The 24360-nt window shown below is 32.4% G+C and overlaps 3 protein-coding genes across 4 annotated transcripts; 2 read left to right on the top strand and 1 right to left on the bottom strand.

The window, feature by feature from the left end:
- Positions 1 to 227: 227 nt before the first annotated feature.
- Positions 228 to 1193, bottom strand: LOC116033271 (zinc finger MYM-type protein 1-like). Its single transcript, XM_031276024.1, has 2 exons — positions 716 to 1193; positions 228 to 622 (listed from the first exon to the last, which is right to left on the bottom strand). Exons 1-2 carry the CDS (start codon positions 1191 to 1193, stop codon positions 228 to 230), a joined length of 873 nt encoding a protein of 290 aa, XP_031131884.1.
- Positions 1194 to 9618: 8425 nt separating this feature from the next.
- On the top strand, positions 9619 to 16716 carry LOC116032165 (importin subunit alpha-4-like). 2 transcript variants are annotated; one of them, XM_031274598.1, is made up of 11 exons: positions 9619 to 9686; positions 9807 to 10049; positions 12006 to 12102; positions 12185 to 12276; positions 12382 to 12513; positions 12983 to 13171; positions 13310 to 13473; positions 13712 to 13790; positions 14159 to 14287; positions 15505 to 15632; positions 16048 to 16716. In XM_031274598.1, exons 2-11 carry the CDS (start codon positions 9831 to 9833, stop codon positions 16427 to 16429), a joined length of 1611 nt encoding a protein of 536 aa, XP_031130458.1. In that variant the 5' UTR covers positions 9619 to 9686; positions 9807 to 9830; the 3' UTR covers positions 16430 to 16716. The 2 variants fall into 2 exon arrangements, with proteins under 2 accessions (XP_031130458.1, XP_031130459.1); XM_031274599.1 differs by lacking the exon at positions 9619 to 9686 and having other exon boundaries at positions 9693 to 10049; positions 12983 to 13168.
- A 5166-nt stretch (positions 16717 to 21882) lies between these two features.
- On the top strand, positions 21883 to 23869 carry LOC116033270 (protein FAR-RED IMPAIRED RESPONSE 1-like). Its single transcript, XM_031276023.1, has 3 exons — positions 21883 to 21961; positions 22847 to 23724; positions 23810 to 23869. The coding sequence occupies exons 1-3, from the start codon at positions 21883 to 21885 to the stop codon at positions 23867 to 23869; spliced, it is 1017 nt and encodes a 338-aa protein (XP_031131883.1).
- The last annotated feature ends 491 nt before the right edge of the window (positions 23870 to 24360 follow it).

Below are 24360 nucleotides of genomic sequence, written 5' to 3'. Positions count from 1 at the left end.
ATACTTTCTAGTGTTCTGAAATCAGGAAGTTGTTGCACATGTTCAAAATGTTCAAGTTGCGTTCTCAATTGTAAAATCTCATAATCTTCAAAGTCTTGATGGTAAAGCTTATCTACCAACTTGCAAACATCATTAATTCTGAATGATATACGCATCTCTTTTGGATCTAACGATGAACTAAAAATAATTAACTCCATTGCTTCATCATCAAACCTATTGCTCAATTCTTACAACTGAGATTCGACCACGGCATTAAAAATATCAAATTTGTAATGATGCCCAATTGTTAATTCATCTTGTTGATGCCTAGCCCTTCCTCTTCTTGCAATATATTGAGCATCAAAGTCCAGCACAGTTATGTTGACAATTTCACAAAAAGACTTCACACTTGCAACTAATTCATCCCATCCACTATCTCTTAAATTTTGAATAAACAATTTAGTAGATGACACAAGATGCATTTCATTCAATATTTCTTGAGATTGAAGTTGCAAAGCTTGGCAAAGCATATTAGAAATCTCAAAAAATTTTCTCATGAGATGCATAATGAATACAAACTCAAAAGAAGTGAGTACCTCATAAGCTGCATCGGCATCTCCACGGTGAGCATGTGTAGTTCCACCTTTAACAATATTAAGTAAAACTTCACATGTTGCACTATACATTCTCATCAAACTTGAAATAGATTTCAAATGAGAACTTCAACGAGTATTACCCGGCCTTTGTAAAGAACCAATTTGATTAAGGCCCCTCCCACTTTCACGCTTATCAATACTAAGCAAATGAGCAATATTTGAGGCATGTGCAACTTTCAACTGGTCATTGCGCTTACATGATACCCCAACAACATTAATAATAGAGTTCAACTTGGTGAAAAATTGATGGACAAGGATGACTTCCTTTGATGAAGTTACTAATGCCAATTGTAATCGATGTGCAAAACAATAAACATAATAAGCATAAGGACATTCATCCAAGATTAAAGCTTTTAATCCATTCCATTCTCCACGCATGTTACTTGCACCATCATAACCTTGTCCCCGAATATTTTGAACATCAAGATTATGTCGAGATAAGATAGAAAAGATAGATGATTTCAATGTTGATGCAATAGTGTCCTTAACATGAACAACTCCAAAGAGACGTTCCTGTATAAAGCCATCTCTATTAACAAATCTCAAGACAATCGACATTTTTTTCCTTCTTTGATTCATCTCGAGCTTCATCAACAATGATACAAAATTTTGCATCACCAACTTCTTATCGGATAGCACTTTTTTACTTTAGTTGCCAACACTTGCAAAATTTGATTTTGTATTGTTGGTGATGTATATGATGCATTTCATGGAGCTTTATCAAGAACTTTTGTTACTTCATCATTAAAAGAGGCAATGATACTCAATAGCTCTAAAACATTTCCACGGTTTGTTGATGTTATTGACTCATCATGGCCTTTAAAAGAACATCCTTGAAATGCAAGCCACCTCGTTGCCTCAATTGAAGTTCTCAAGCGAAGTTTATTCTCTGCTATTTCTTGAGATGTGAATTTCTCAATATGTTGTGCAATGTGTGATTGTTGGTTCATGAGATCCGCACAAGCTTTCTCGGCATTTCGGTGAGGGGAGGTGAGATCTTCCCCAATATGTCCTAAAAATGAGCAATTTTTTCCATCTCTAACTTTCTTCAATGATCTAAACCCATTTATAGTAAAATCATCCAATCCGGAAGGCCCATCTTGAGTACGAAACAAATAACATGGTAAATAAAATGTTGTATCTTTACTAGGAGAATACTCTAACCAAGAAGGGAATAACTTAAACCAAGATGCTTGAAAACTACGAGAATGCTTTTCTCCCGATTTTATGGATACTTTGAAAGCAAACATTGATATCAAACTTTTCATCACGCTTCTCAACGGGGCACTTCCATAACGGTAGTCGCAATCCCGAATCACGTTCTAATGCTTGAATATCAAACTTCTCTTTGATTTCAACTCTTTGAACTTTTTCAGGACGACTTTCAGAATTCAATTGTTCAATACTTGCAAACGGACTTACTTGAGATGTTGAATCTTCAGAATTCTTTCTTTTAAAGAAAAGATCAATTCTTTGTGTCTTTTTCATTTCAACTCAATCTTCTCATGATCACACTGTTAATTTTTTGACAAATCAATTGAATTAACTAAAACCAAAAGAAAAAAAAGAAAATAGACAAAGTTTAAAGTAATAGAAATTTAAAGATCTTTTGTAATAAAATGACAGTTTATTATATATGCTAATGCAAGTATGCAACAAGATCAAATCAAATTCACAATTCAAGCAAGTTCAGAACTTATCAAATTCACAATTCAAGCATGTTCAAAACTCATTAAAACACCTAATTACTTCTCTGCATGAATTGGATATGCTAGCTTGTAATCTCTTTCTCCTAGCTAATATCATCTCCAATAACCTCAGCCCTTTCTGTAATCATAACCTCGCATCAAATCCACAATGACATATATTCTTCAATTAATACTGTCATTTTCAAAACTCATCAAATCACCCATTTCATTATGCAAGTATTCAAATTCTAACAGATTCTATTAAACTCTTAAAAGTTTAAACATACACCAACCACTACAAGTTAGCCAAGTCTACAACAGTACAACCCCTTCAACTTCAATTCACCTTTTGTAAGTATTCTTCAATGGCCACCACTGCTCGTAGCCCGAGTTCACCGTGGTTGTCGTCGTCAACTGAGGAAACAAAAGAGAAGATTTAGCTACTATTTAATTACAATATCCAGAACTTTTGTTATGGTGAGGATTGATAAATCCATCTCCAATAAAAAATAATTCATAAGAAAAAATTCAAAGATTTAAAGAATAAAAAAGAAATTAAAAATTACCTTGCGAAGAGAAATTACTGTGTATTTGTTGTCTTCTTCTTTGCCATCTCTAGTTTGGATGGTTTGAGTAAGTAGTAGCAGCAGCAGCAGTGGTAGTAGTGGTAGCAATAACAGTAGCAGTAGTAGCAGTGGTAGTGGTGTGTGTGTATGTTGTGTATATATAATATATACATACATATATACAGTATGTATGTATGTGTGTGTATGTACGGACGATTGTACGAGCTTTTTTTTTTCTTCTTTTTTTTTGCTGTTTAAAAATACTCTAATAGATGGTGGTGTGTGCATTCGAGTGTATACCGTTTGCGAGCAAATGGAAAAATAAGAGTGGTAAGTGGTTAGAATTTGCATTGAGGTCATGGTGGGTGTGCATGATAGTGTAGAGCGTGTGCAAATTGATGGAAAAATAAGAGTGGTAAGGGGTGTGAGTGGTCCGAATTTGCATTGACATCTTGGTGTTTTTTATATTTTTTTGGTTCCCATTGTTTACAAATAAACTTTGATTGAGGGTGGTGTGTGCACGCACGTGTAGACCATTCCCAAACTAATGAAAAAATAAGAGTGACAAGGGGTATAAGTGGTTAGAATTTGCATTAAGGTCATGGTGTGTGTGCACGATAGTGTAGAGCGTGTGCAAATTGATGAGAAGAAAGAGTGGGCGGTGGAGGCAGTTCGTCGGTGGTAAGCGATGGAGGCAGGTCGCAGTCTTTTAGCGCAACATGAGGGGAGAACATGTTAAGAGAATTGCGATGTAATTGCTTAGGGTTAAGAGATCCTTCAGAATTAATATGTTAAGTCTAGCAACGGATCCAATCGACAATCGCGATGTAAACCGCTAGATTGTTTTTTTTAAAAAAAGATTTATTAGTTTAGCGACGGATATCATAACTCGTCGCTAGAACCTTAAAAAATTGTTTGTGAATGTAGCGACGGAAGGAAAATCCATCGCTAGATTATTCTTACAAATATCATTATATAAATTTAGCAACATAATTGAGAATCCATCGCTATCTAGCGACAGCTCCTCAAAACCGTCGCTAAGATGTAAAGACAAACAAATTGGAATTGAAAATAAAGCGACTGATTAATATATTATTTGTCGCTAATCTGTAGCTATTAAAATGCTCGTGAAAATTCTGTCGCTAATCCGTCGTAAATTTGTCTATAATTTTTTCTCAAAAATTCAGCGCTAAAATTAGCTAAGTATTTAACAATGGGAAAAAGTCCGTCATAATATTCGTCGCTAATCCGTCACTAGATGTCCATTTAACAAAAAAAATAATAAAAATCTGTCACTAATCCGTCTCTAAATTAGAAACGGAAAGGATCCGTTGCTATTTTTACGTTTTTTTTTTTGTAGTGGGTAGACTTTAAAGATGCGTCCTTAGTCCATTGATTAACCACATACCTCAAAGGTATCTTTTCAAGGTTCAAGTCCTTAAAGACCACAAAAATGTGCCTAATACGCAACAGTCCAATCATCTCAAACATTTTGCAACTACATGTAGCCTCTTGGTCACTCACATTGTGCACTACATTGATTATTCTATTTGCTGCATCATTAATCTCATAGTGCAATAATCCAGCATCTTCTCTAACACTCAACATTCTACAACTAAAATAGGAGGCACTTATCTCAGCTTGAGTTTGGTAGAAAATAGTAATTGTGTAGACAGTTGAAGCATGTTTTTCCAATCTCAACGGTATCTTCAACTCTGGATCATACCCTTCATTTTCGCTTTTTTTTTTTTTTTTTTTTTTGCATTAATATGATGTTGTGAGTCTAAAGCACTGTCAAAGTTCATTAGAAATTCAACCAGGCTGGATTGTGGGTTGGTAAAATGACTGAATGTGTAATTCTCACTTTCTGAACGCAACGTAGCCCTAAGTAAACCACCCATAAAAATATCCCTAAAATAGGTTGGTGATATCTCTAATTCTGAACCATTATTCACTCCTTATTTTTGTTATTTTTGGTATGAAATGTCTATTCTTTGGTAGGAATTGAGACTCGTTTGTGTATTTTGTGTCTAAAGGTGCAATTGCCCACAACGTGTAGCAAAGGAAGTATTTTGGAACATTTTGGATCAATTTTGGAAGCAGAGGAACCCACCTAAGGAAGGATAGGAGTAGTGGAGTGTGAAACGGAGCAAAGAACAAATCAGGAACTGCCTCCACGGCCACCCACACGGCTCGTGGAGGTGGCCGTGCGTCTCCTCGCATCACAGAAACTCGCGACAGCCCCACGACCATTCACATGGCCCGTGGGGCTCTGTATCTGCTCTATTTAATGTAGTTTTCTGCGTTTTTAGAGGGGATTCCGAACCCTAGAGAGCTTTAGTCTATTTTTCCTCTTCTCTTTTGATTTCCATAGCATAGCTTAGCATAGTTTTACATAGATTGCTTTAATTTCAAGCTTTAGTTACATCTATTCTTTTACTCTTTATTCCTTCATCTTCAAGATTTCTACCAATATTTCTTCATCTTCAATAGAGAAGTTTCCTTTACTCTTTATTCCTTTTATTTTCAGATTTCTTGCAATGTTGATGGAGATTTACTTTACCCCTTACTTTATTTACATCATAATGTGTGAGTAGTTAGCTTTTGGATTTGGATTAGGGTTCTATTGTTAGTCTTGATGCTAGGTATTTGATTATTGCATAAAGGGGATGAATGACCCATGGTTTATTGTTTGAATTAGATTGTTAATTCCTCTTGTTAGTAATTGATGCGCAGCAATTGTTAGCTTGTTTTGGAGAGACTTTTGTCACAATGAAAGTTGGATGAAAGACTCAAGCTAACCAATTTCAAACCTAATTTTCCTTCTATGAATATAGGGCTAAATTGGGGCTTATAATGCTTTTGTGTTTCAAGGGTTAAGATTGATGCGTCACGAAAGTGAGGCAATCCTACTCTAATTCTTGTTTATTGATTATTATCGTAGCTTAAACTTGAATTCTTATGTGCATTTCCATATATCCTTTAGTGAAATTGTTTTCCCCCTAATTCTGAGTTTGTTAGTGCATCAAGAAAGCAATACATCTAATCTGGACTCATTCTTTTATCATATAGTTAATAGTTAATACATATTTAATTTGCATTCTTTTATATTAAAAACCCAAAAATATTAGTTTACTTTCCATACCCAGTCATAATTTGCTTGGATCCTTATGAATTCCAAAACATTAGCGTCTAGAATCTAGCAACTCAGTTATATTATTTTTCTCTACGTAGATAATCTTTATAGGGAGTTCTAAAAAAAGTTTAAAACTAAATGAAATTATAAAATTGGAAAAATATATATTTTAGAAAAAAGATTATTGGAGTTATTAGATTCAACTCCAAAAAAAAAAATGAAAGTACTGAAGTTAAATAATTTTATATTTTTATACACAAATAAATATGAGTTAATTACCATTTTGGTCTCTCAACTATGTCGATGTACCAAATTGGTTCTCAAAAGAGACGGTCACTTAACATCCAAACTGACGGAGGACTAAATTGGATACAAAATCAATAGCTGACGACTTAATTGGCCAAAATTGATAGTCGAAGACTAATTTAGTACCTTTGCCATAGTTAAGAGACCAAAATGGTTATTAACTCAATCTAAATTTCAAATAAGTAAATGGTAGAATTTTTTGTTTTACACCCACTCATAATACTGTGTAGTACTCTGCAAACACACCCACTCATAATACTTTGCAAATGAATTCTTAAACACACGCAAAACACCATATAATTCTTATATGATATTGAAAAGATCAAACTTTATATCTTTGACACCCAAAAATTTTTGTTAATTATCTCGTGAACGACATAATGGAGATTTTAACCCACAACGACAATAGATTGTTGGCTCATAATGGAAATTTGGTCTCAAAGAAGTCAATGAAAATGACAACCCACTCCGACAGGAAGAAGACATTTCTTGATGAGCAACTGAGAGACTCCACAATCCGAAGAAGACGAGTGTGATGACTGTTCGGTTGAGCGACTCCAGAATGCAAGAAAAATCTAAGAGCTTATGTGTTGTGAGTTGAGAGACCGTGAGAGTTCAGAAAACAAAGAGAAGAGAGATCGAAGATAGAGTTTCCGTGGAGAAATTTAGGAATCTATACTACTATATATAAAAACAATATCCTCCTCCCTAATTTTCCCGTCCAAAGTCAGCGGCATTTTAGTAAAATTATTGATTTTATTAATTATCCATATTTATATAATATATTCATAAAAATCAGTCATTCATATGTATTAATTATAATTGGTTATTATGGTAATTGGTTATCTTCCACTCATACGTATTAATAGTATGGAGGTTACATATATAATATAATAATATAATGATATAATATAATAATATAATAATCAATCTATCTATACTATATATAAAAGTAAAATCCTCCTATTTCATTTTCTCGCCAAAATTTTTGTAAATAAATTAAATATTTTATTCCTCAAATAATTAATAAAGATTATTTTGTAAGAAAATGTAAAATAAAAATTAACTAATATCTATTACTCCGTAATTAATAATATTGTTTCTATATTCACCTATCAATACCATTAATAAAAGAAAAAATTCTCCCTTTCAACTTTCCCGCACAAACTAATATTATTAATTAATTGGAAAAAATTAATAAAGTTTAATTGGTAACAAAATTTTATTTATCAAATTTTGAGAATAATTAAACCATTATAATTGTGAGAATAATGGAAACAAATTCTGCGTAATTTTATGAGAAAAAAATTATTATTTATTATTTACACCAATAATAATAATTCGAATACTTGTCTATACTGTTATATCTATATTACTGTTAATAAAATTAAAATCATCCTTTATGAAATTCCCACCCAAATAATACTAAAGATAAAATGAAAAAGAAAAATTAATATTATTAATTGATTGTAAATATAAAAAGATCTTAATCTATACTATATATCAAAGTAAAATACTCATATTTTATTTTCGCGCTTAAACTTTTGTAGTCAATTAATTAAATATTTTATTGATCAAATAATTAATAAAGCTTATTTCGTAAGAAAAATGTAAAATGAAAATTAACTAATATATTTTAATTGGTAATATTTTTTCTACATTCACGTATCAATACTATTAATAAAAGTAAAATTCCCTTTCAAATTTTTAGCATAAACTAATATTATTAATTAATTGGTAAAAAATTAATAAAGTTTAATTGGTAACAACATTTTATTTACCAAATTCTGAGAATAATTAAACCATTTATAATTGTGATAATAATGGAAACAAATTCTGCGTAATTTTATAAGAAAAAATAATTTACTAATTATTATTTACACAAATAATAAATAGTTGAATACTTATATATACTTCTATATCTATACTACTATTAATAAAAATAAAATCATCCTTTTTGAAATTTCGGCCCAAATAATAGTAAAGATAAAATGAAAAAGAAAATTAATTTTACTAATTGATTGAAAATATAAAAAGATCTTAATGGAAAAAGGAAACAGGAATTTGACAAATTGATAAAGAAAATTGATATTAGTAATGGACTAAAATTTATTTAAAAAACTTTTAAACGAATTAATTGCACTTTCTTTTTGATAACTTTAAATTATTTAAACTTTAAAAAAATTAATTAAACATGGGTTGTTAGATTTTTTATAATAATTACAATTAATTCATTCAAATATGGAGGAGGAAGAAAAAACTAAATGCAATATGGTGAAAATGAATATACTTTAGGTATAAAAGTATAATTGTTCATATATTAGTGTAATTGACTAATAATAATTACTTAATAATTATTATGATAATTAAGCTAAACACTTGTCGTTGAATTTTTTTTATAATAATTATAATTAAATTATTTCTCATTTTTTCCATATTTATTTTGGTAATAATATAATTATATAAGTCATATTACATATTGATCTTTTTAAGATATATAATTGTAGACAAACAAGTCATATATTATTCAATTAATTGAGTAACTTTTGCACTAATCTTATAATCAAATAAATGTACATGTTCAATATTAGAATTTTTTATAATTTCATATTTATTATTATTATATTTTTTTTGAGTACTACTGACTCTGTTACAATGTAGTATCTGTGCATAGCTACTTTCTCAACCTACTGAAGCACAAAGAGTCAACAGTTGCCTCCACTGAGACTCGAACCCACTCCCATCATCTTTATTATTATTATCTAAATATATAAATATATAATAAAAAATTTATATGTGCATCGCACGGGTAATTGGATAATTATTTGCTCTAATTCAAACAAGGAAAACATTAAAAAAACATAATCGATCCAACCAATTTCATCAATTGCGCTATATAATATTCGATGTTATAATTTATATAATTGTATATCGATCCAAATATTATTAAAATATTATAACAAATCCATTCCGTGCAATGCACGGACGAAAATACTAGTGTGCATAATAACAATCCATGATTATATATATGAATTTGTGTAATTTGTGAAAAATTGGTATTTGCTCCTTTTTCTAATATGAATTTGTGTAATTTGTAAATAATTTTTTTTGTAAAATAAAATGTTTATTAGGGTTCCGATTAAGAACCTCTTTTAAGTTTAAACCTTAAAATCTGTTCAAAAAAAAAAAAGTTTAAACCTTAATTTTGTCGTCATAGACTTGACGTTACTAGTCTGGGTCACCTCTGTATAATGCGAAAAGACCAAACAGCCCTCGCCTCTATAACGTGTCTTCAAAGCAAAAGAGCGAAAAAAGATCGTGTAAACAAACAGGTCGGCTAGCATCCCCCACCCAGGCACGATAATCTCTCCTGCTTTCAATCTCTAGGATTCAAAACCCATTCGGTTGTTTTCATTTTTAAAGAATTTTTTCTGATTGTATCTGTTGGGAATTTCGTCGAACACTTTGCTTGCAGAGAATCCAAACCCGAATTCCGAAAATGTCATTGCGACCCGGTTCCCGAACTGAGGTACGCAAGAAGTCGTACAAGATCGGAGTGGATGCCGACGAGGCGCGGCGGCGGAGGGAGGACAACCTGGTGGAGATCAGGAAGAACAAGCGCGAGGATAACCTTCTTAAGAAGCGCCGCGAGGGTCTTCTCCTTCAGTCCCAGCATGTTATTGATGCTACTCAATCCCCCGCCGCTATTGAGAAACGGGTACTGCTAATTGTTATTGTTATCATCATTAGCAAGAAATTCACTGCAGATTGTAAATCTTGGCGATGATTTTGTCTGAATGCTCGACTTTTTTCCTTTTGCTGGAAATCGTCCTTTTGCTGACGTCTGATTCTTGTTTAACTTAAATTTAAGTGCTGGATTGTATAAATATTTGATCTGTTCTGGTTAGTGATTTCGATCTAGGTAAGATCATCAAGCTGGACTTAGTTTCCAGTTTGAGGTCAACTACTTGCCAGCGTCTGTGATCTTTTGATGTGCCTAATTGATTAGGTTAACTCCGTTTTGCTGTTCTCCTTTTAGATCGGGAATATTTCCTTGATGAAGGGGAAATGCTTTGAATCTTGAATTGTCTAATGCTTAGTGATCAATGACTAGTGTCATGGGTAATAATTAGGGAACTTGGTTTTTATTTTCTTCTGAAATCTAAGTGGTCATTATTTACCTCATGAATTTGTATGTTTTGCCATATTATTTCAATTCATATTATAGTTACCTTTGCAGATAGAGGCAAAGTTGCATAAAATTTTCTTCCTTAGATCTTGAATGATGTGGGTGAGTCCAACTCAAGTTACTATGCACAATTTATTTGCAATAACTATTTTATACTTTCTTTCGTGGATAGGATTTCCAAACTAATGGTTTCCAACTGATTTTTGGTACTACCATAGGATGACTTATGTGATAGAGGTACATACAGTTGCTTTGGACTATGAATGCCACTAGTCATATTCTTTCCCTTGGATAGGGTGCAAAGGAAAGAGAGCATTTTCATCATTAAATCATCCTTTGGTTTCAATGAAGGGGAGTTTAGTTTACAAGCATCGTAGTTAGTAGTTACTTGGATTTGTGCATGTGGTTTTTTCTGCCGAAAAATAACTTCCATATTGGCATTAACATTGTAACCATAATACTATACCTTTGCCTAGCTTGCTTGTGGGCAGTAATATTGCATTATAGATTTATAGTTGCTTGCTTGTAGTTAATGTTTCTAATTGCAATGTTTGATGATAATATTTTATTTTCAAATTAGACAATTAACGGTTATTGCCCATCACATGTTTGTGTAATTAATATAGACTAAAAATCCAGTGGCAGCCTATCAGATTCTGGAATGAAGTATTGAAAAGCTGGTCCCCCCACCCCCCTTGTTTGAGGCAATGAGGAATACAATTGAATTATGATTAGGAGAACTGATGATTACCCAAATCTCCAATTACAATTAAAATAATCAATAGCAACACCACTAAATAAATGGGGATAAAAACTCTCTATATAAAGGGAAAAGTATACCCCATCCAGAATCGCTCCTGGTGGGGATTGACCCCCTAACTTCATACATTTATACTAGTGTTAGGTAAAATGATAATGCTCTACAGAGAACTGGTTCCCTCAGGACTGAGCTTTTTCACAGCACCCCTAGAACTGAAAATATTCTTTTTCTTTGTTTTAAAGACAGAATTCTCCTGTTACTGATATGCATTGGAGCAAATCTTTGTATATTCAAGTGGGAGTACTTGCTCCCACTCAACTTTGAAAACTTGTACTATATTATTTGTAATCATAACAAATTATATTTGTACTCCATAGTTTATAGTAGACCCCACTCAGTTTAGAAAGTTTTTATAAAATGTACTCAATTGTTTAGTTTGTCAAAATTTTGATCTTTATTTGGCAACTCCTCTTCTCTTCACTGTCTGTCTCTGACTTGAAATTTACTTTGAAATCTTATAAACCATGCCATGCTTTTCTTGTTTGATCCATCTTTGGTTGGTATGGGACCTTTATGATGGTGATTCTTTTCTATTACTTTCTATTGATTAGCCCAAATGCATTGCACACTTTTAAGTTGTCATACAGAAATATTTATCTCACATGCAGTGATTGTTCTAATTTTAAGAATGGCCTTCACTCTTGATCTTTTATTTTGTCTAACAGCTAGAATGCATTCCAATTATGGTCCAAGGAGTATGGTCTGAGGATCCATCTGCACAAATTGAAGCAACCACACAATTCAGAAAACTGTTATCGATTGGTATTTTTGGTTTTAATGGCTGAAAATCTTCTTTTTCTTTATTGACCTTACTGAATGGTCCTTTCTCTTATGTGATTTGTAGAGCGCAGCCCTCCAATAGATGAAGTGATTAAAGCTGGAGTTGTCCCTCGCTTTGTACAGTTTCTTGAAAGAAATGACTTACCCCAATTGCAAGTGCGCAATAGTTTGTATTAGTCATTTGTGTATTGGAGAAACAATTCTTTTTAATTGATGAATCATTTTAAGACAACTTTGATTCTACATTGTTTATTTTGACAGTTTGAAGCTGCTTGGGCATTAACAAATGTAGCATCTGGTACATCAGAACATACACGGGTCGTCATTGATCAGGGTGCTGTCCCTAAGTTTATACAACTTCTTAGCTCACCAAGTGATGATGTTCGTGAGCAGGTAATAACATTACCATATTGTGCTTTCATGTGTTTTATGATACTAGTCAAAATGACTTTGACGTAGACAGTTTTTACTACTTTTTAAAAGTGAAAAGTGCAATAAATAAATAAATAAATAAATAAATCGAGACTGCATTGCTTTAAAGTGCAAAGTATCTCTTGCTCACTCAATGTAACATGAAATGAGAAAAATCAAACATTTTCTTCAAAATGATATGTAAATGATTCGTACTGCAATTTGCATGACAAAATACTAGAATCGACATCCTATGTAATGAAAAGTCTTTTCTATTGTATACTTTTATATATTGGAAATCATTCACTATTAAGACAGTACCGCAATCACACAATGAAATAAAATAAAAACAGCACCTTAAGGCTTTCTATTTTTATTTTTGGAAAATAGTCTTTCATGTTTCCTTCTGGTCTTTATTGATGTATTTATGTGCTGCCTCATTTCTAAACAGGCAGTCTGGGCTTTGGGAAATGTGGCTGGTGATTCTCCAACCTGTAGGGATCTGGTTCTTGGTCATGGTGCACTCTTGCCATTGCTAGCTCAATTGAATGAGCATTCAAAGCTTTCTATGTTGAGAAATGCTACATGGACTTTGTCAAATTTCTGTCGAGGCAAACCACCAGCACCATTTGAGCAGGTGGTAAGAGATAAATTACACAACTTAATATTAAGTTAGCTATCTAGTTTTTAGTAGTTAGAAATGGTGATTATGAATCATGATTTAAATATATGGAGTAATGCTCAAAAACATAGTTATTTTTTTTCTGGATCCATTCAGGTTAAAGCAGCATTGCCAGTTCTTCAGCAACTTATCCATATGAATGATGAAGAAGTTTTAACAGATGCTTGTTGGGCACTTTCTTATCTATCTGATGGACCAAATGATAAGATTCAAGCTGTAATTGAGTCAGGTGTCTGTCCGCGGCTGGTAGAGCTTCTACTGTATGTTTCAGTTACCTTTTCAAATACTCCGTATCTTTTTTTTTTTGGGCATGTTCATTTTCCCTTTAAGCTTTCACTCCAAATCTTCCTCATCGGCCCCCTCCAGAAGTGGCAAAAAAAAAAAATGAAATAAAAAGTCCAAGAGTAAATAATGTGCTTTAAAAAAAATTATTATTTTTTGTAGTGAATCCTTTTAGAGTTTAGTGATAACAACTTTTTACTTCTCTTGTCTATCTAGACATCCATCAGCTGCAGTTCTCATACCTGCTCTTCGGACAGTGGGGAATATTGTCACCGGTGATGATACTCAAACACAGGTATCTCGATATGAATGTGTGCAAATAGTACCAGAGTTGAATCTTTCTGCTATTTCCTTGGTTTCTTTTTCCTGCATTTTTAATATCTAAAGATTACACCATATGAACTTCTGGTGGTTAATGCTTCAAATTCATTCTCTTTCAGGGAAAAGTTAATGATAATATAAACAATACTATAACACGAGCAAACCATATTGTACAGTGGACCTTTTTCATGGAATCAACTTTTTGTAATTTTAACACTTGAAGTTCCCTTCATCTTTTGTGTGAATGTGGATCTTTTGTGTCAATAGTTTCTTCATTTTTATGTATGAATTGTCTTTTAGTTATTTTGCATTTCTTTGTAAATCTTGTGGGTTTTTTTCCAGTATGTGATTGACAACCAAGTGCTCCCATGTCTCTATCAACTTCTTACTCAAAATCACAAGAAAAGCATCAAGAAAGAAGCTTGTTGGACAATCTCTAATATCACTGCTGGAAATAGAGCTCAGATACAGGTATGTGATTATGATTGTTATTTTCTGTTATCTGTGAACATGTTTAAATTATTCGACCCTTCTGCCTTCAATGTGAATTTGTCGTATCTTCTAGAGATTTGAAAATGTAATCATTTGTGTCTTAATTTCTATTTAAGTTTATCAACAATATCAAACAAATCTTTCATTCTGTACCATTTTCTTGGCTTGATCTTTTAAGTTGAGTTGCAAACTTTAGGCACTTAATATGATTAACCAAATTTGGTTTAGTCTGAATATGAGTAAGCAATCAGTCTGATTATTAAAAATATGCTCATTTGAGTCCTTGCACTATGAAATTGGTAAAATATAATCTCTATGCTATTAAAAAATGTGACAATAAAGGACAGTGGCAAACTTGGTTTGTTGACACTGTTAAATCTGCTTGTATCATTGACATGGTCAACTAACTTTGCTGACATGCATTTCTCATTAATGAAGAATTAATTATATTTAGCAGTTAAGACTTAAGATTATCCATCTCAATCATGGGACAAGGCTCTAGCCACCACCGCTGTAGCAAACCCCCAGCCTGCACTGATCGATATCAAGCTGAATCTGGTTGGGTATATTGGGATGATCTTCCTTCCCCCATATAATGTCTTCCAAAGCTTTGTTCTCAAGAGTGGTGATCAAGCTGAATACATTTGCTCATATTCAGCTCAGTAAGAACAGTGGATTGGATTTTTGGGAAGACATAGGGTTGGGTTGGTTTCTGGGCTCATGGTAGCAACTTTTCAGAGTACTTGAGGGAGGATGGCGGCCTGCTAGCAAAGGTGGATGAGGTGACTAGGTGTGCATGGGGTTTGCAAATGCAGCAGTGGCCTCATGATTCAGATACATAATAACTTCTGAATATAAAAGTTTAATTATATTAAAAATGGCATTTCAACCAAGTCAACTGACTACGTTAATGAGATTCAAGCAGACTTAACAGTGCCAATTAGCAGAGGTTGCCATTGTCCATGATTATCATATCTTTAATACTACATGAATTAAATTGACCATTATAATGGTATAGGGACTAAAGTGATTATTATTTTTCAATAGTACAAGGACTAATTAAGTACTTAAACCAAATTACTGAAGTGTAAAATAGGTTTCCTAACAGTTTATCTGGTTGAAATATTGTTTTACCCTTGTAAAATTTATGGGCATTTTTATCATAGTTATAATTTATGTTACTTGTCCTTTAACAGGCTGTTATCGATGCAAATATCATTCTTCCTTTGGTATACCTCCTTCAAAATGCAGAATTTGACATCAAGAAAGAGGCTGCATGGGCTATCTCAAATGCCACTTCTGGAGGTTCTCATGAGCAGATTAGGTACAACAGCCTCTAGTTATATATTACATCTAATTATTAACCTCAATGTCTTTTAGGACCATCAATGTAACAATGAAAATTTCTTAGCCATGTGGTAGCCTTACATCAGTAAAGGTAAATCTCAGTCCAGTCTGGTCTCACTCACTAAGGTGAAAGGATTATGAAGTGCGGGGATTAGTGTTATTTTCTGCCATCTTTTCTTGAAGTTGTCTAGTTCCACATTCCTTCTCTCCAATCTGTTCTAATTCTACTAGTTTTTCCTCATGCTTTCTTTTCTGTTAATCTTTGTTTTCTAGCACTCGACTTTGCAGTGTTTTTAGGTAGAGTTTGCATGAATGACAGTGAAATACGTAGTATGATGTACTTTGGTCACTTTATATGAATTGACAAATTGTGTATCTTCATACTGTTGCAGGTTCTTGGTTAATCAAGGCTGCATTAAGCCACTTTGTGATCTCCTGGTATGTCCCGATCCAAGAATTATTACTGTGTGCCTTGAGGGGCTGGAAAACATTCTGAAGGTAGGCGAGGCTGACAAGGAAATGGGATTGAATGATGGGATCAATTTATATGCACAAATCATTGATGAATGCGAAGGTTCAGACAAGCTAGAGCATCTCCAAACTCACGACAACCAAGAGATCTATGAGAAGGCTGTGAAGATCTTGGAGAAATTCTGGTCAGAGGAGGAGAGTGAACAGCAAAACATAGGTGATGGAGTTGATGGAAATCAGCAGGCCTTTAGCTTCGGGGAGAACCAACCTAATGTTCCCCCTGGGGGGTTCCAATTTGGGTAGAGGAGAAAATGTGCAGGTCAGGTTTGCTTGTGTTAATTGTTTCTTGTTTGTTAGGACGGAAACTTCTTGTTGCCATTTGCCATTTGCCATTTGCCAAGAGTCAGGTGTTTTTGGTCTGGCGCACATAGGCTTTTAAATCTCTGTTTAACTTTTGTCACTGGGAGAATGTTTCTTATACTTTCTTTTGTCATTTTGTCTTCCTCTTAAATGTAATTGCAGAACGAAAGAATCATTTGTCTACGATTGGCTTTCGTGTGAAAATGTAATGCTGTCTAAGTTGTGTTCAATATTTATTGTGGGTGGAGTTAATAGGGCTATGGCCTATGGGTAGGAATTACTATTTAATTCAAATTTAGGTCCACTATTGGAATAAGAAACAATAAAAATGCATTCAAACCTAGAAACTCTGTTTTTTTTTTTTTTTTTTTTTTTTTTTTTTTTTAATTACTAAAATTATAATTTGTAGAGTTGGTCACAGGTTGGTTCAAGGTCGAGCCAGTCTTGAATCAGTTTGAAAAAAATGAGCCAGAGCTAGCTCTTCGTCCCTGAATCGAGCTATGCCCAGACCAGGATCGACTTGTGGAGAGACGGTCCAGGTCCTATATTAAATAAGTCTAGGATCAAAATTCACATGTTTTTTGGGTTAAGTTAAATCAAACTTCCATGATTATTATTGATGTAATAGTACATGTAAAGTACTTTGAGTACAAATGAGGAGCAAAATATTGCGTCGATTATGGTCTACACAGTACTGTATGGATAATATAAAAATGTATTTTTAATATATTAAAAATATATTATTTGTGTGTTGAATGTATATTGTACAAAATAATGTACTTTCAGTACTCAAATAATGTACATTCCCTGAATAATATATTAAAAGTATAGTATTTGTGTACTGAATGTATATTATTTGATAATATACAAAATAATATATTTTCAGTATTCAAATAATATACTTTCAAATAATATCCTTTATGTACACAAATAATGTACCTTTTTTTAAAAAAAAATGCAAGAAACTGATTTTCAAATTTCCTTATTTATAAGGCAAAAGGGTCAAATAGACCAATGTACTACCATTGATTGTTCATCTAACACCATGAATTAAAATATGGTCCATCTAGGCCATAATACTCTTAATAATTTTTCATCTAGCATTTTTAGCTAATTTCTAACAAGTTACCCATCTAATTTGATGATTTTACCCTATTTCATTAATGAAGAAAATGATTTCTTGCAAAGAAATATGGTACAAATCAAAGTTGTTATATAATGTTTTAACTACAGTGTATTGCACTACTGTGTATGTATAGTGGAGTATTCAAAATTGTTCGGCAATGAAATTCCATGAAAATCGATATATGAAAATTAAATATAATAACTTAAGATATTGTATTGGGTAAATTTTATTATGTTTTAAAATATAATTTAATTTTCTTATATCGATTTTAATGGAATCTCATTGTTGAATGACATTGAATAGCCCGCTATACATACACAGTCCACTGTAGTTGAAACTTTATATAGCAACTTTGATCTCTGTCCTATTTTATTGCAGGAAATCATCCAAAAATACAATATCTTAAGTTATTCAATTATCCAAAAATCTAAAAATATTAATTTATTTTTAAAATAAAATAAAATATACCCAATACAATATCTTAAGTTATTATAAAAATAATTTAATTTTCATATATCGATTTCCATGAAATCTCATTGCCGAACGATAGTGAATACCCCGCTATACATACACTGTAGTTAAAACTTGAACTAATATCATTTTTGGTCCCATGACTTTTGAGGTCTTATCACTTTTGGTGCACAACTTTAAAATTTTCAATTTTGGTACCTAACTTTGTTATTTTTATCAGTTTTGGTCCTTCCGGCCAAATTGATGGCAAAATGTTGCAGAATTTTACATTTTAAGGACAAAATCATTATCCCAAAGAAAGATCTGCAATATCTAAACAAAAGAAAAATCATATTAAGAGAAAAATAAGGATTTGTCAATCGTCGATGCTATAAATCTCATAGATCTCTATCTAGTTTCTGTCTGTCTTCCCCATTATTTGCACCGATAAAACACTTATAAATATGATTTTACAGTGATTATGTTTAGATAATGAAGACGTTTCATTGAGATGACGATTTTACCCTTAAAATATAAAATTCGACAACATTTCACCATCAATTTGGCCGGAAGGACCAAAACTGATAAAAATTATAAAGTTAGGGACCAAAATTGAAAAAATTTAAAGTTGTGCACCAAAATTGATAAAACTCAAAAGTCGTGGGACCAAAAGTGATATTAATTCTTAAAACTTTATATAGCAATTTTGATTTCTACCATATTTCATTGCAAGAAATTATTTTTTTCATTAATGAAATAGGATAGAAATCATCCAAAACATCCACATAAATAACATGTCATCATTTTTTCTAATTTTATTTTTCCATGTCATCAAATTAGATGGGTAACTTGTTAGAAATAGGCTAAAAATGCTAGATGAAAAATTATTAAGAGTATAATGGCCTAGATGGACCATATTTTAGTTCATGGTGCTAGATGAACAATCAATGGTAGTACATGGGCCTATTTGACCCTTTTGCCTATTTATAATCTTTGATGCTCAACTTTGAATGCTATGTATTTATTAGTCGAGCTAATTATTTAACCAAAGTTTATGTTAAATTTTATATTGTATTCTTTTTAAATACATTCTAACATATTTATTGTATATGTTTAACAATTATGTCAACTCTGATTGGAATGTGGTTCGAATCTAAGATCTTTTTATAGAAATCAATGAATAAGTTAAGAATAATAAATAGTTAAGGGAATATTCCGTTACTAAAGTTTATACTAACGGAATGCCACATTGTTTAAGGGAGAAAAATAATATAATAGAGGGTAAAGAATGAAAATCATAAAAAATAATAAAATCAAAATAATATGAACCACCCATTTCAACAAACAATTACACCAACATTTTTTAGTTCCTATTAAGGGTCTAACTTTATTAGCTCTTATTTGATTTGTAGAAACTACACCAACATTTTTAGTTCCTGTTAAAGACCTAACTTTATTGGATCTTATTAGATTTGTAAACGTAGATTATCTTACCCTAGGAATTTCATGATAATACATAAAGTATATTATCTTGCACTAGAAATTTCATTTTAACACATAAAGTACATTATTTTAACTTATAAAACATATTATTTTACTCCAAAATATTCATTATTCTAAGACATAAGTGCGCGGAGAATGGATTTTTTTTAACGTCAAAACGACGTCATTATGGATGGTGGTCCACACAATAATTTGCCGAAAGCATTAGCGAAGCCTTTTTATGCACCTCATGGACCAATCATCTTGGATTTAGAATGGATTAGGTCTAAAAGGGTGAATTATATATTGAGTTAATTTCATTTTTTGTCCTAAATTTATGGGTGACAATCCACTTTTAGTCTTTTTTTTTAAACATTCACTTTTGATCTTAGTATTATTGTGACATGATCATTTTTTGTCCTCCATCAACAAAACAGTTTAAATTTCGTCAAATACAAGAGCATTTCAACCTTCAATTTTTAATTTCTTTTCAAAAAATTAACATAAAAAATATAACGGGTGAACCTACTTTGTATAAAAAATAAATTAAAATGTCGTTTTATTTAACGGCAATCCAATGATTTTCTTGACAGAGGACCAAAAATGGTCATGTCACAATAATACTATGACCAAATGAGGATGTTCTGATAAAAATGGACGAAAAATATATTGTTACCTATAAATTTAGGACAAAAAATGGAATTAACTCTTATATATTCCATCACTTTCATTTTTTATATGAAAGTTTATGTGAAGAAAACTCTTCTATTATAGAATAAAGACAAACCATTAATTTTAACAAAAAATTATAATGTAATGGTTGGTCACAAAAATACTATCAATAAAATTGAATTTAAATTATTTTAAGTGAAATGTTGAGAATACCAACACTTGGCCTAGTGGGCACGGAGCTCATTGCTTGGGGTTGTTTAATGTCAGAAGAAGCAAGAAACCTAGGTTAATTAGGTTGTAGAGATGTGTTGGGTTAACTTAGCTTGGCTAGACTAGTTAAGTCTTTTCTGTTGAGTTAGAGAAGGAGGTATCAATTATAACAAGTGTAACATCAATCATTATTTAAAAACATGTTAAGTTAGAGAGATATCACATATCAATTGGATGTATATAATAACAAGTGTAACATCAATAATTATTGAAAACAGGTTAAGTTAGAGAGGTATCACATAGCAATTGATGATAAATAATTGGCCATTGTAATTGAATAAGTGTTATTATTTGAACCCAAGTTAAGTAGTGAATATGTTGATTGTTCATGAGAGTTATATGTACCAAAGAGCGGGAGATAGAGGTATCGTATTATAAAGAATGTATTGATCACATATATAAAATGTATTTTTTTTAAAAAATAATATAATACTATTTAGGGAAAACGATACTTTTGGCCATTTCACTTTTAAAAACTTGGTCCCTATAAGTTAATTTAAACAAATTTAGCCATTTAATTATTTATAATATTGTACTTTTAGTCCCTAGTATTATATAATTATCAAATTTTGTTAATATACGAGGTTATTTTTATCATTTAGAATTAATGTTTACCGTTTAAAATGATGTCCACATGGAGAAAATGAAACTTTAACCACGATATTGATTCTAAATGACAAAAATAACTTAATAAAAAACAGTTTGCTAACAGAGTTTGATAATTATATAATTATATAATACCAGGAATTGAAATTGCAACATAATGGACAATATAATTATGGGACTAAATCTATTTAAATCAATCAACATTGTCCAAAATTTTAAAAGTGAAACAATTCAGGGACCAAAAGTGTTTTTTCATTACTATATATATATCACAGTGGCACCCGGTTTACACTCCCACATGAAAGGGAGTGAGTTCGAGCCTCAGTGAAGGTGACTGTTGACTCTTTGTGCTTCAGTAGGTTGAGAAAGTAGCTATGAACAGATACTACATTGTAACAGAGTCAGTGGTACTCAATATATATATATATATATATATATATATATATATATATATATATATATATAGGCTCCTATTCAGGTGAGGACAACTTATTTTGAGATCAAATGAGGTGTAATCTCAACCATCCAATATTAAGGATTTAAAGGCTTAGATTAAAGATTAGAATTAATAGTCCACGCCATATTGAGATCAAATAGGGGTAAATTAGAGTTTTCTGAATTTTGTATTAATTAAGGTATGATTCTTATTTACAAACTTAGCATTTGATGATTTTTTTAATTATGGAATGAGGGTGAGATTATAGGAACGTGTATAACCAGTATTTTCAGCATTGGCGGCAGTTGTGTTAAGTAGATTATTACGAAGGAGCTTGTATTATTTGTGTTGGCCATGGCAGACATGGAGGTGATTTTGGAGCAAATTTTTGGAGAAACGTCACTGGAAAACGCAGAGAGCCCTTCTATGCAAGGTATGTATTGATTCCTCATATCGTTGTGAGCCGTAATGAGTGGAAAATACCAAACTCTGTGATTCAACGTGTTAAGATGCTGGAATAGGGGTTGAATATCCTATAAAATTCATAGATGCTGCCGGTTGACGTTGTGTGACAACTAGGGGAATAGAAGTGACGTTACCCCTAATTGTGTTTGACAACTCAATGGTATATAGTGAGGAATGTAGTTATTAACTTGAGTATTTTCGAACATGGCATTGTTTGAAAATTGGTATACTTTAATGTTATACACATTGCTTGTGTTACCATGCATACATGTGCCTAATGCTCAAACTCCATTTTTTTTTAAATACAATTTTTAAGCATGCGAATGTGGATATGATGTATTTTTTTTTTGGCCTGAAAATTTGTGTGCCGTTGAGCAGCGTTTATGTGACTTTTTGCTATGTATTGTTTGCCTTGTGAGAATATTGTGGTTCATGATTTTCTACAAATTTTTCCGAAAAATTACAAGGAAGGTTGTACTTTTTGAGTACATATTTGCGTGATGTAATTAGTTTTGATTTCCTTGTGTTTTTTGAGTGTTTTTAATCTATTTGGATGATAAGTATGCAATTGAATAAAGAACAAGTGTTCACTGTGTTTGCCTTGCTCTGTTTTAAGAAGAACTGAAAGAAATTGCATATGGGTGGGAAGAAAATGAGTGGAAAATATTACTTATATTTCAAAAGGGTATACACATGACACCTATACTGATAATGTTGTAAATTAACCTATACTGATAGTGTTTTAATATTCCCCACATAGTTTGTTAAATTTCAAATGATTGGTTTGTTTTATTGTTAAGTAGTTACAGAATGAGAAACAATATGTGCCATAATTAGATTAAATGTGTGACAGATGATGAAAACATCAACGGTGACGCGCATGTAGGTCAACAGTCCGACAATGAAGAAAATGGGGCATACGAATGTATACCTGATTGTGATGAAAGTATTAAACCCTTACTTGGGCAACGGTTTTCGACGTTAGACGAAGGTGTTGGGTACTACAAAGAATATGCCGCATTTGTAGGTTTCGATGTCCGGAGCAGCACAGTTAAGAAGAACCGACATGGAGATGTAGAACTGAAGTATTTGCTCTGTTCAAGAGAGGGGTACACAGTGACAAAGGAACAAAGGTCAACAACCACAGGGGAGGCCAACGGAGCAAATATAAACACACGCCGACGTGTGTCAAACAGGGTTGGGTGTATGGCTCGGTGTGCCCTGAAACGTCTAAAAGACGGGCATTACGCAATTAATGTGTTGATTGAAACTCATAAACATCGTTTATGTGACAAAGAGGCAAAAAAGTTCCTCAAGATAAACCGCAACTTGGGAATCGGGCATCAAGCATTCATAGCAGCATGTGAAAAGGCTAACATAGGGACTTCAAAAGCGTTTGAGCTATACAACGTACTTGGCGGTGGTGTAGATAGCGTTGGTGCTACATGTATTGACTTCAGGAATTGCAGAAGGGATGTTCAGGCGCAAGTACACGATGCCGATGCACAATCAATTATAGAGAAGTACACGAAGAAAAAAACGTTGTTTGCTACATACACGTTTGATTACGACGTTGATGCCGAGCAAAAACTGTGTAGAGTGTTTTGGTGTGACCCAATAGCAAAGCAGAATTACCTTCAGTTTGGGGAAATGGTTTCATTTGATNGTGGCAAAGATACCCGTGGCAAGCACTTGCCACCGCCCCTGGAATTCAAGATGGAGATTATATTAGTGGCTCTATGTATTTATTATTTTGTTTGTTTTCGTAACATTTTATGAATGTTATCTGTACTAAAATTCTTTGTATATGATACAGTTTAAGGTATATGGCAAAGTAACCATCACTAACGGGCACATAGTTGAAGGTAAACAATAGAGACATGAAACAGCTGTGAATGGTAACAAGTATAACCTGCTTGGCAATCTACTGGGAATTTCAAGGCACACACATGTGTCTGACATACACAGAACCAAATCCAATGGAGTAATGAATGCAATGTAATACGCACACAAATAAAACCATTTTGGCAAAGTAAACCTAACAATATGGCACATATTTTAAGGTAAACAATAGTCATCAATAACAATAGTGAATCCTTAGTAGTATAACCGTCGTGGCAAACGGCGGGAGAGTTATAGGCACACATACGAGTAGATAACACTTGGCACACCAGTACTAGGGAATAAACATTGATCAACATTAAACATTGTCTGAGGGAACTATGAAAAGCAAAAAAGTAATATCGTGAAACAAACGTTTGGGTTAATCATTGTTGTAGTATGCGAGAAAAAGACCAAAAAATCCAGTGGCTAACATAACGAAAATACCAACTACTTAACCACCACCAAACTAAAACACTCCTACCG

Source organism: Ipomoea triloba, chromosome 10 (assembly GCF_003576645.1).
Source record: "Ipomoea triloba cultivar NCNSP0323 chromosome 10, ASM357664v1".
NCBI classification, from domain to species: domain Eukaryota; kingdom Viridiplantae; phylum Streptophyta; class Magnoliopsida; order Solanales; family Convolvulaceae; genus Ipomoea; species Ipomoea triloba.
Note: the sequence above shows the minus strand (reverse complement) of the source record. Positions and strands in the feature narration are given on the sequence as shown.

What these genes read in the sequence shown, in the direction of transcription:
- LOC116033271 (XM_031276024.1), bottom strand. Translation starts at nt 1,193, where the DNA reads ATGTCGATTGTCTTGAGATTTGTTAATAGAGATGGCTTTATACAGGAA. An exon ending in TGGTTCTTTACAAAGGCCGG is followed by an intron (nt 623 to 715) that starts GTAATACTCGTT and finishes ATATTGTTAAAG; the next exon opens with GTGGAACTACACATGCTCAC.
- LOC116032165 (XM_031274598.1), top strand. Translation starts at nt 9,831, where the DNA reads ATGTCATTGCGACCCGGTTCCCGAACTGAGGTACGCAAGAAGTCGTAC. An exon ending in CCGCCGCTATTGAGAAACGG is followed by an intron (nt 10,050 to 12,005) that starts GTACTGCTAATT and finishes TTTGTCTAACAG; the next exon opens with CTAGAATGCATTCCAATTAT. An exon ending in CGGCTGGTAGAGCTTCTACT is followed by an intron (nt 13,474 to 13,711) that starts GTATGTTTCAGT and finishes TTGTCTATCTAG; the next exon opens with ACATCCATCAGCTGCAGTTC.